This window comes from Suricata suricatta, chromosome 5 (genome assembly GCF_006229205.1).
Source record: "Suricata suricatta isolate VVHF042 chromosome 5, meerkat_22Aug2017_6uvM2_HiC, whole genome shotgun sequence".
Taxonomy (NCBI): Eukaryota; Metazoa; Chordata; class Mammalia; order Carnivora; family Herpestidae; genus Suricata; species Suricata suricatta.
The window spans coordinates 120,415,547-120,428,541 of NC_043704.1; the positions used below are offsets into that span (position 1 = coordinate 120,415,547).

The 12,995-nt window shown below is 44.6% G+C and overlaps 1 protein-coding gene across 1 annotated transcript in view; it reads right to left on the reverse strand.

Annotated features, from left to right (window-relative positions):
* CLSTN2 (calsyntenin 2) overlaps positions 1–12,995 on the reverse strand; it is a 589,043-nt gene that overhangs the window by 118,489 nt on the left and 457,559 nt on the right. Inside the window, exon 5 of the mRNA XM_029940160.1 lies at positions 5,833–5,982. Within this exon, the coding sequence (XP_029796020.1) occupies positions 5,833–5,982 (150 nt within the window). The remainder of the gene's footprint in view (positions 1–5,832; positions 5,983–12,995) is intronic.

Below are 12,995 nucleotides of genomic sequence, written 5' to 3' on the forward strand. Positions count from 1 at the left end.
GGCAGATGGATGGCTGCAGAGGGGACAGGGACATGTACTTGACAAGATTTAGCAGCGGTCTACCTTACAAATGCTTGGCTGCCAACCTCATCCCCTTGCGTGTGGGGTCTCATGGGATTTGCCTGAAAATCTAACTTCCTTTGCTGTCCGGTACTTTGGATTGGCTTCTGAATAAATACATAATTTTAGAAGTGCTCCATTTAAAAGTGTTCTCAGGATGAATCATCCTTTTCAGCTGGTGTTTCTGACCCAGTCTCTGCATCTTAGCCACCATCTATGTGGTTGGCTAAGAAGTCCTTCCTCCTCCCCAAATGCCCCTCACCACACAGGATCATGAAAGCCTCTGGGCTCCCCAGTGCCTTCGGGGTAACACAGGTGGCCCCCCTTCATTACCTGATCCCCATAGGCCCCTCCAGGCCTCCTCCCTGATGCCCTGGCCACACCTGACCTCTGCTCCCCACAGTGGAACACTCTTCTTTGTGCTGAAACTATTATCCTTCAAGGTTTGGCTCAGGGGCTAAGATTTATCCCCGGGGCCCCTTCAAGGTTAAGTGTCTCTCCTCTGTGTCCCAAAGCCACATCCACCAGAGCTTTTGCCCTCAGTATTGCCCTCATTTCCTTCTGTACTATAGACCCTAGTACATCGTGTCTATTTCTGGACCCCGGCCTTCAGCACACAGTGGACCTCAGTAAAGGGGGAATGAATTCACCTGGCAATATCTCCGCCTGAGGAGTGTGTCAACTCCTCTGATCTCACAATGCAAATAACTAAGGGATAATTCGTCTCCGCCAGTAGCTTCCAACACAGAAGTCCTAGACACTGTGTGTTCAGTAAATATTTTCTGCATGACCTTTTTGTTCATGGTGAAGGCTGTGGACCAGCAACATATAGAAGCACCCCAGACTGAAAAATCAGAATCTGTGCTGTACCCTGGCTCCCAGGGGCCCCGGTGCATATGCAGGTGGGAGAAGCCCTGCTCTACCCCATACCACCTTCGTTCCTGACAAAGGCCTGATGTGGAATGGTGGAAACACCAAGACCATCTGATGTACCTAGACAAATAGTCAAGCCCAAAGAACAGAGGAAAAAGTGGCTCATTATGTGGCCGCCTCTCTTTTCTTTCCATATGAAATAGGGCAGCTTACTATAAAGGTAAGGGGATCAGGAAGTGGGCCCATGAGAGGAGGTCTAGGAACTGGCAGTGCTGGGTGAACTGGTGCAGGGCGAGGGGTTGCTGACCCACGAGCTTGTGCTCAGTGATGACGGTGGCAGGGAGAGAGGGGGTCCCGTGGGGGCTGGAATCTGGAAACTTGACCTGACATGGGAACAATCCAGAATGGCTGCATATCTGGGCAGCAGCATGTCTGGGAAAGGTGTGGGACAGGGCCACCAGGGAAGTCTGCCGCAGCTCTCTCCAGAGAGCAACTGTTTTGCATAAAGGGACTTGAAATACTGAACTCTGTTTCAACTGGCAGGAGCAGGTAACAGATACAAAATCTGACTTGCAATAATAAAAGGGAAAATACACTAGGTGTTTATGAAGACAATGTTTTCAGCTTGCAATGTAGAAAGAGATCGGCTAAGAGATTATAAAGAACAATAAAAGAAGGCATAAAGAGGGAATGTGTTTCTTGACATGACATAACAACTAAACAAACAAACAAAACCCAAATCAGCAACCAAATTACAAGTGATCCTCTAAGACACATTGTGTGGCCCCTAGAAGGAGGGGTCTGAAGGGGCAGCTCCTGCTGGGTCTGTTGCCACTATCCTCCTGATGGCCTCTGAGGGCACTCCATCCTCTGTGCTGCTCTGATCCATGAAAAGAGGCGGATTCTTCCCAAAATCCTCTGCACCCACACAGGCCAAGGCTCAGGCAGGTGTAACTTCTTGGCAAGAGGGAAACAGACACCAAGAAGACTGCAAAATCTGGCATGAGAGGCAGGGCACAAGCCAGTGCTACTGCAGGTGCACCTTTTTTCCAGCTTCCTAATAGAATCTTCTACCTCCATGAGTAAGAGCTACTATAGTGATACATGAGTTCTCAAAGCTCAGGACAAAACACGGAGATTTTGTTCTCCCTTCCACTCATGCAGGTCTAGCTGGTCCTTGGATGACCATCTTCTTCTCTGGGCAGCTGAAAATGGGAGTGGCGTTCCCTTGGGTAAAGCTCCACCAACCCATGTAGAGTGAGCTGACCCCTACCACCTATTCAGAATCTCAGAATCCAGTAGAGAGGACAAAACTCATATTGTTTCCAGGAAGACAAGACCCAGCCATAAAAACATGGAGCATGGAAAACCATAGCCCGGGCAGACAATGTCTTGGCCAAGGTCTATAAGGCAGGTGGCAGCAGAGCCAGGGTCTGTGATGTCCTTGTGCACAGCTGGATAGGGCCAGCAGCATGCTGGGAAAGCTGCAGTCCCACACTCCTGGAAGGGGTTGTTGTGATGGAAAGCTGGGGCCCTGTCCTGGAGCACCACAGGAGTCTGGGAGCAGTCCCTCATCGGCCTGGGAAGGAGGGGAAGGCTCCAGCTGTGAGCAGTGTCCCTTACTCCTCTGAGACCGCTCGCTCCTGGGAGAAGTTGATGGTGCTGGTTGGGAGTGCTCCAGGGAGACAGGAGGCTCCTGAACATGATGGATTGCTTTCACTGTGCTGCAATCCGCTCCTGCCTGGAGGGAAATGACTAAGAACAGGTACAAGAACTTGAACTGCCAAACTGTGTTTGCTTGGTGACTCTTGTTGTTTGTGAGAAATCAGCTCAGGGAAGAGCCTCTGTTCTCCTGGGCAATTACCCCTGGCACGTACCCACAGACCCCTCACTCATGGCTGGGTATGAGGGGCCTGGGATCACTGCAGCTCCTGACCCTGGCATTCAAAATCTTGACTACCAGCCGTACCCTACCCTTGACCTCTCCAAGATTGCTTTCCACCTCTCCACAGTCCCAACCACCTATGCGAGCCAGACGGGCTTCCTTACACTATTCACTGGTGCCCTGAATGACCTCCCTTCTCTGTGTGCCTCTCCCATTCTATACAGGGCCAGCTTCACCCCACACCCACTTCAAGAAGAGCCAGTCCTTTCCCCTAGGGAACTGACAACCCCTCAAGTGAGGGGCAGCCTGCTTTCTCTGTAGTTAAAAAAGAAAACCCATAAAATATGACTTACTCCAGTTTTCTCTGCAAACCTGGGAGCGGGGACTGGACTGGTCCTGCCACTAGGGACCAGGGGTGGTAGGTATGGTCTTTACTGGAGAAAGGGCTACTTCCAGCTATGTGGCTGCAGCCCTGACTTGACACAAAAGAGAAGATCAGCCCCAACATGGGTCAGCTGGAGATAAGGAATGCCCAAATGGAGAAATAAAGTGGACCAGTCTTCTGGAAGGAGAGAAGATTGCTCTCTAGATCTGGAGGCTGGGACACGAGTAGCTGGAAAGCAACTGGACCACTGCTACACACATCAGAGAAGCTGGATGACCTGCCTATAATCTGAGAGTCTTCTGGGATGACGGCTAGGGAGAGAGGCCTAGTGGCTTCTACTGGGGGTAAGGTAGAGGGAGGACGGACACGACGCGGAACCCAGTGTCAGCTTCTGCCACCAAAGGCTGGCTAATGTAGGCAGAGAAGCCATCATAAAGCAGTTGATTCTGATGTTACACATGCTTAAACAGCTTTTCCTGACCCAGTGAACCAATGCAGGGAGTCACTGTGTCCCTTTTTCCTTTATTTGACTGTGTACTGTCATTCATCCACGCAGCATTGCCAACCATGTGCACTGTGCCCAGCCCAGTGCTGGGCACCAGAGACACAGCAAATGGGCATGACCTTTGGCCTCCAGGAGCTCACTGTCTGGCTACAAAGAGCCCTGGGTACCAGTGGGTTAGGCGCCCCACCCATTCTGCACACACAGAACTCAACATTATTAACATGATTTTCTTTGCATACATTTAACACTGAAGCAAGCACAAACTCTTTTAGGAAACTGCATTTAAATATAGGTACAAAAATGTAATCCCAAATCTGTAGGTGTCTCATTTATCAAAGACACAAAACATTGGGATCTTTTTCCAGATACAGCTTTGTGTTTTACTCTCCCCACTGAAAATCCCATTATGAATACGTTCCCTGCTTAGAAAGCTTTTATATTCTTTTGAGGTTTTCTTTTCAAAAGCTAGACTTTTACTGGGTTAGTCCTTATAAGTTAAAATAAAACAAGCTGAGTTCTCCTTTACTCAAATAGCTTTTCATTCATTCATTCATTCATTCGGTGGCTACTTCTTGAGCACCTATCACTGGGGTCAGATAGGTGGTAAGTCTGAGAAATTCAGTGGTGAACAAGAGAGACAGAATCCTGCCCTCAGGTTCCTTCGGGTTTAGTGAATCACGCCAACCAGAGCCCAGGCTCCCTGAGGTTGGTGTCACACACAGTATCCCACTCTGGCTTGTTCCTTTTTCTCTGTCTCTTGCTTGATCCAAAACAGGCAACAGAAAGATGACTCTACTTTGTCCTTTCTGTCACATCTGTCTTACCCATGACTCCTCTACTGGGCATTTCATCTTCTCTACTTTGTTCAAAGGCAAATGACTCTGGCTCTCTCCAGAGGTGGGTTTAATTACTGCCTCCCATTTTTCTAGTTGAAAGAGTCAAGGAGACAGGGGAGGAGCCCTTTGAGAACTGCCTTCTGAGGAGAGTGACCCCAGGTGGGTCCTCAGGGGTCCTTGCTGTCTACCATGAGAAAGAATGCTTGACTAATAGGCCGCTGTTCACAGTCTGACCAGAGACCTGTATGGTATCCTGGCATCAGCCTGTCTGATAGAAATACGGATGATTCACATGGCTGATGACATGCCCTCTAGGGGAATTTAAGAATGAAATATACAGAGAGGTAGAAAAAGAGGGAGAAAAACAGGTAGAATATAACAGGGGCTCTGAAGCTTAAAGATGCATGAAGAGAAGACAGTAGACAAAAGCCACAAAGCAGAACTCCAAGAAGCACCCAAAATTATGAGTGAGCTGTAGTCTGTAGCAGCAACAGCACAGGAAGCAGAAACAGAAGCAGCTGAGCCACCAAAATGGTGGCCCAGAGATACGTCAGCATCCCTGCCCGGCCACTGGAATATTGGTGCCACCACTAGAGATACTGTTATTCCACTGACCATCCAATTTTCTGCAAGATCCATCTATGTACATGGCCTGTGTTCCTCATTTGCCCTTAAGTCAGTGACAAACCTCTGTCATCGAAGGGTAACCTGACCCTTTGCTCCGTCTTTGCATATGAAAATGGTTAAACCAGGACAAAAATCCACCTCCATCTAATGCCATTCTTCTCCATTCCCAGAGCCAACATTTGAGAAACTCCTTAATCCAGTGGCTGGATTCCGAGACTCCAACCTCTGCTTGCATACCTTCTGTGCCAGCCCAAAGAACACGACAACCTTCCCCAGGTACTGAGTGATGATTCAGACTTGAGGCACACTGGCTCGACTCATTCTCTTAGATAAAGTGACTAGGCTTGCTGGCACTTTCCCCTGAACACGGTAGCATAATTACTATTGATTCAAAAGCATCATGAGATTTTAGAACGGGTGTGCTGGACAAACAGGGCATATTATTAGACAAGCTGCCTTGGACATTCTCAACTGTAAAATGAGGATAATAGATCACCTAGGAGTTGTAAGAATAAACACGCTGCTTTATTTCTCTCAGCAGAGTGACCACACTTAAAAAATTCCTCTAGTTCTATCTTGTGCTGATTTTTAGTATAGGTCTAGCACCTCCTATACACTAGGCCAAGCTGCCTTCACTCAACGGGACCAAGAGAGGGCCCACCTTGCCAGCCAGGCTTGCAAACGGGCTTCACATCCACCTGCACCAGCGTGTCCTGAGCGGCAGGCTTCTGTCCACAGTCGTAGGCGGTCACCAGGATCTCGTACTGGCGTTGCTTGTCATAGCTCAGCTTCTCAGTATTTCTGATGTTGCCTGAGGACACAGAGATAGTCAAAATGGTTTCAGATAAAGGTACCCACACTGAAGTTCTTTAAAATCCCTTCTCTACTCTGCTAACCTTCATTGGAATGTAATGACCCCTTTCCTCACCTCCTTATAAAAGCAAGGGAATATAGGGTGCATGGCTTTTATATGTGGCCTGCTTGTGCCTTGGCAGCAGGTTGGCAGGAACCACTGGTGGAGCCACCCCAGCTGTGGGATGAGCCTACTAGGGGATTCCAAGCACCTATGTGGAACCCAGCTGGCATGTTCATTAGTCATGGATTGTCGGAAAAGTCCCTCCTAAAGTGTGCCCGTGTGGTTGTGTCCCCAATGCTGCCAGGGCACCGACACTCATCAGCCATGAAATCTCTGGGAAAAGGATGCGATTCAGAAATGTCCTGACACATATTTTTTAACATCTGGGCTTCTGGCCAGAAATGTTCACTGCCTCTTCTCACATTATTTTGCTACCAAATAGGAAGTAAAATCAATAAGAAAACATGGGACCTCCCTTCTGAAAGCTACACAGAATAACAGATTCCTTGCCCTGGTGGCAAAGACATTTCTCTTCTCCAAAAGAGACCGAACCATTTTTGTGGGCCACAGGTGTGTTTTTGTTCCTGTGGGTTTGGTAGTACAATTCAGAAATCAATATTTGATAATTAATGAGCAAAATCCTAATTGACAACTTTTACTGAAATAGTCTTGCTTCTGAGGGATGAATAAAAACCTAGTGTGCACTGAATACTTCTCAGTTTTTGATTCCAACAGACAGAAGTCTTCCTTTGTGGAGAATAATTTCATTCTTGTTTTTATTCTGATAGTGGAACTGACAGCAAATTAGAACTCCAATGTTATCATTATGCTCTAGCAGAAGTGAAATTAAGAAAATGAAAATTTAAAAACAAATCAACACACTAATAAACAACCATGGAATCGCTGACTCAGGTATATTTTTATTTTTCATCAAAACTAAGGGAAAACTCCCTAATGAGCTCTCTTCCATTTCAATTGATGTCTATGGCTCATGTGGGGGCGGCGACAGGGGCTAAGGCAAGGAAGCCTGGGGAGTTACCAGTCACATAATGTTTTAAAGATTCAAAGAGTTGATGCACTCATCACCTAATCCCAGCGAAACGGTCCCCAGTACCAGGCCCTTGAGTAGGGCTTCTTCTGTGAGAGCCTAGCATCCAAGACACTGGACCAAGAAGTATTAGGATCTGTTACTCCATCATTGGCTTCAGACTGTTTCTAAAAACCTAACATCAGCCACCAATTTGAAGTAAAATTTAGTTTAACAAAGCCGGTCAAAGAAAATCTCCAAATAAAAATGGGTTTGATATATTTTTGGCCTCCAGCCTGGCATTCAGAATCCCTTTAGCTCCGCCTCCCCCAACATACTGGGCTTCAGTCTCAGCTCAGGGCCCCCCCAGGGCTGTGGCAGCTCAGTGTTGGGTTGGTGACATTCCCTGAGGGCTGTGTTATTGGACTAGCTTGTGGTTAGAGTTCTCACAGGGGAGGGATTCTTGCCGGTGGAAGCAGTGTAATATAACCATGAGAAGTATGTGGCAGCAACATCAAATTGAATTTTAAACCAAAAAGTTTTAACTTTGCCTTTCTTTATGGTTACAAGATACACCTCTCGGAAGAGGAAGGCTCGGGGTTTACAAGCCGCGTGACATTATGTGGACCAAACACTATTGGCCGTGGTAGAAAAATAAACACACAATCCCTGGCCTGGTCTGCGGCAGCTGCACATCCTTGCGAGTCCTAATGAAACTGTCTGAGAAATGAATGTACTTTCTCCACCACTGCTGGTTTCATGGATGGGAGAATGGGTTTCTGAGCCTGAAATTTGAAGCCTTAGTTCAAAAGTGAGTGTATAATGTTGTTGGGGAGGGTCCTACATGGATAAGACACACACTTAAAACTTTTTAGAAGTTCAATAGCCATGCATGCTTCTGTTACAATTGTGTTATTTTTCCCACATTTGAATGATTTCTCCCAGCAGGGTCTTCTTAGGAGACATGAGTTCGTAGCTAGCCTAGGTGACTAGGGGGTCCTGGGCCAATTTCCCTGGTCCAAAGGAACCTGGGGAAGCTAATTCTCAAAGAACAATTAGTATGTACCATGCATATTAGTGAAGGTGGTTTTTTTTTTTTTTCCCCAAACTGAGGTGGGCAGGGGTAGGATGAGCTGAGCACACTGGTGTGCAGCCTCCTTCCAGTGGCATTTAAATTGGAACAACCCTGGGGCACTGGGTGGCTCAGTCAGCTAATCAATCATGATCTCAGGGTTCATGAGTTCCAGGCTCACGTTGGCCTCTGTGTGGACAGCTCAGAACCTGGAGCCTGATTCAGATTCTGTGTCTCCCTTTCTCTGCCCCTCCGCTGCTCACACTCTGTCTGTCTCCTTCTCTCTCTAAACAATAAAAAAAAAATGGGAATAACCCTTTTGGAAAAATATACAGGCCAGGGGCCAACATGACAGAGATGCAGGGGAATCCACACTTCCCGTGTCTCTCAAACAAAGAAGGGCTGAAGCCAATGTACTTTGAACCCCAAGAGTTTGGGAGGAAAAGAGACGCAGTCTACCAGGAAGAAAGCGGGAAAACCGGATGGCCCCATAGGTGCGTGATTACAAACTGGGGGAGACCAAACAGGACACGGAGGCATGGAGGGGAGGGATTCCCTTCTGCAGAGAGAAGAGAAAGAGCCCCTGGGGAAGCGCAGGACTGTATCTGGACAAGAGAAAAACCTTGGACCTGGACAGAGGGGGATCCCATCATCCCATCTCTAACTGCAGGGCTGTCTTTGGACTGGGACTGGCTGCCCTGTTTGCACACCAAAGGAGGAGGGGAGTCACCTCTGGGGTTCGGTGGCATGGCAAGGGCACAGATGGCAGCAGGAGCATGCAGTCCCCTCTCCTGAAGTGCTACAGCACAGCTGCAGGAGCACATATCTGGCGGCATCATTAATGCGCACAGAGTTGGAGTTTAATACGCTTAATACGCAGCTAGGCATGGGATGTAGAAGATGGCAGACAGAGACAGCCTGCCTCATCTGTGCCCGTCGCACAGTGTGGACGGATCCAAAGGAGTGATTTGGGACACCTGGTCTGTGAAGAAGGGACTGGGGGGGGGTCGCCATTTTTCTCCCCACAACTACCAAGGTGGGCCTCAGGGACTGGTCCCTAGGGCCCATCGTGGAGGCGGGACCTGCCTACACTAAACCACGTCCCTCCACACTGGATAGCTGCTTATCTACTGGAGCTGAATAGAGGCGGTGGAACCAGATGGCCCTTCCTCTGGACCAGCACTGTGGCAACCCCTGGATTAATTTTACATCAATTCTTGTTATTTAGATATATTCTCCCTTTCTCTTTCTTATTTCCTCCATCCTCTAGTCTGGTTACTCTGGCTACTGGTTTGCTTAAACAGACATATTTAACCCATTCTCTTGATGCATCGTGTACACTTCCCTCTTTCCTTTCTCTCTCACTGAAATAATCAGACCATATAGTTTCTGTGGGTAATTTTATCTTTGTTTCTTTCTCCTTGCCTCCTTCCTATTCTTTCCCTCTTTCTGGTCTCTCTTTAGTCTCTCTGCCAGGTTGATGTTCATTTTATCCACCCTGCCCAGCCCGCACCTATCATTTCTCTCTTTGCATATGGTCTTACATCAACACTGCCTCCACCTTGTTCTTTACTTGTAGCTGGGATTTCTGGGTTTTTTTGCTTTTAGATTGTTTTTTGTGTTTTTATGTGTGTGTGTTTCTGTTTGTTTGCTTGTTTGCTTTATTTGCCTGTGCATTTGTGTGTTTTTGTTTCCTGTTTGTTTTACTTTCTAGGGCTACTTCAAGAAACAAATCAAAGCACACCTGGTGGAGGGTCCAAAACATCACTACGAGTAGGGAAATAAAATAACCAAAGTCACAACAACAGAGAGCAAGTAGCAAGTAACACTCCCAAAAACACCTCCTGAATGGCCAGGCCCTGGAGAGCATATGTGTCCCCTTTAATAGAGTAGTACTCACAGGTGCAGAGCAGATAACAAGCTTTTAAAACTTACAAGGGACAGAAAACTAGCTGGAATGATGAAATGGAAGAATTCTCAAAAGAAATTCCAGGAAGAAGTGACAGCTAAAGAATTGATCAATACAGATATAAGCAACATAAATGAACAAGAATTTAGAATAATAGTCATCAAATTAATTGCTTGTCTTGAAAAAAGAATAGAAGACAGCAAAGACTCCATTGCTACAGAGATCAAGGATCTTAAAATAGTTATAATGAATTTTAAAATGCTATAAATGAGGTGAAAAATAAAATGGAGGCAGCCACAGTGTGGATTGAAGAGGGAGAGGGGAGAATAGGGAAATTAGAAGATAAAATTATGGAAAAAGGGAAAGTCAAGAAAAGAGAGATACAGTGATCCAGGAGCTCAAAAGGAGAATTAGAGAATTAAGTGATGCAATCAAATGGAACAATATCTGTGTCATGGGAATTCCATAAGAACAGAGAGAGAAAGGGGCTGGCTGAAGGGGTACTTGAACAAATCATAGTTGAGAACCTCCCAAACCTGGGGAAGGAAACAGATATTGAAATCCAAGAGTCACAGAGAACTGCCCTCAGATGTAACTTGAATCAATCTTCTGCATGAAATATCATAGTGAAACTGGCAAAATACAAGGATAAAGAGAAAATCCTGAAAGCAATTGGAGATAAACGGGCCTTATTATATAAAGGTAGACACAGCATGGTAGTAGCAGACCTATCTACTGAAACTTGGCAGGCCAGACAGGGATGGCAAGAAATCTTCAATGTGATGAGCAGAAAAAATATGCAACCAAGAGTCCTTTATCCAGCAAGTCTATCATTCAGAGTAGAAGGACAGATAAAGGTTTCCCAAACAAACAAAAACTGAAGAAATTCATCACCACTAAACCAGCCCTACAAAAGATCTTAAGGGGGGATCCTATGAGGGAAATGTTGCAAGGAACATAAAATACCAGAGACATCACTACAAGCATGAAACCTATAGGGAACACAATGACTTTAAACCCATATTTTTTAATAATAGCACTGAATATAAATGGACTAAATTCTCCAATCAAAAGACATAGGGTATCATAATAGATTAAAAAAAAAAAACAAGACCCATCTATTTGCTTTCTAAAAGAGACTGATTTTAGACCTGAGGACACCTTCAGATTGAAAGTGAGGGGATGGAGAACTATCATGCTACTGGAAGTCAAAAGAAAGCTAATATTTATATTAGACAAACTAGACTTTAAATTAAGGGCTGTAAACAAGAGATGAAGATGGGTATTATATAATAATTACGGGGTCTATGTATCAGGAAAAGCTAACAACTATAGATGTCTATGCACTGAAATCAAGAGCATGCAAATATATAAAACATAAGCAATCTTACTGATAAGAATGTGTTAACTGTAGAGAACTTTAATACTCAAATTATAGCAATGGAAAGATCAACTACACAGAAAATCACTAAAGAAACAATGGCCCTGAATGACACATTGGACCACATGGACATGACTGATATATTTAAAATTCTACATCCCAAAGCAGTCGAATACATTTTCTCTAGTGCACATGGTACATTCTCCAAGACAGATCACATACTGGGTCACAAAGCAGCTCTAATAAATGTAAAAGAATTGACATCTATCATACACTCTTTCAGATCACAATGCCATGAAATTTGAAATTAGCCATGGGAAAAGGTTTGGAAAACCTCCAAAAGCATGGAGGTTAAAGACCCTCCTACTAACAAATGAATGCGTCAACCAGGCATTTGGAAAAGAAATTAAAATATATATGGAAACAAATGAAAATGAAAACAATCCAAACACTTTGGGATGCAGCAAAGGCAGTCCTAAGAGGAAAATACATTGCAATCCAGGCCTAGCTCAAGAAACAAGAAAAATACAAAATACAAAATCTAGCAGCACACCTAAAGGAACTAGAAGCAGAACAGCAAAGACACCCCAAACTCAGCAGAAGAGAAATAAAAAAGGTCAGGGCAGAAATAAACAATATAGAATCCTAAAAAATAGTAGAACACATCAATGAAACCAAGAGTTATTTTTTTGAAAAAATAAACAAAATTGATAAACCTCTAGACAAGCTTCTCAAAAAGAAAAACAGAGCACCCAAATAGATAAAATCACAATGAAAAGGGATTTATTACAACCAATCCCTGAAAATACAAGCAATTATCAGGGAATGCTAGGAAAAATTATATGCCAACAAACTGGACAACCTAGAAGAAATGGACAAATTCCTAAACACCCACACAGACTACAACTCAAATGGGGAGAAATAGAAAATTTGAACAGACACCTAACTAGTGAAGAAATTGAATTAGTTATCAAAAATCTTCCAACAAATAAGAGTCCTTGACCAGATGGTTTCCCTGGGGAATTCTACAAGACCTTTAAAACAGAATTAACACCCATTTTTTTTTCAATCTGTTCCAAAAAAAATGGAATGGAAGGGAAACTTCTGGATTCATTCTATGAAGCCTGCATCACTTAGATTCCCAAACCAGACAGAGACCGAGCAAAAAAACCAAAACAAAACAAACAAACAAACAAAACAAAAAAAACAAAAAACAAAAAAAAAACACTACAGGCCAATATATCTGATAAATATGGATGCAAAAATTCTCCACAAGATATGAGAAATCGAATTCAACAGAATATAAAAAGAATCATTCACCATGATGAAGTGGGATTCATTCCTGGGTTGCAGGGCTGATTCAATATATGCAAATCAATCAATGTGATACATTATATTAATAAAAGGAAGGATAAGAACCATATGATCCTGTCAACAGATGCAGAAAAAGCATTTGACAAAATTCAGCATCCTTTCTTAATAAAAATCCTTGAGAAAGTCAGGAAAGAACGAATATATTTAAGCATCATAAAAGCCATTTATGAAAAGCCACAGCTAATATCATCCTCAATGGGGAAAA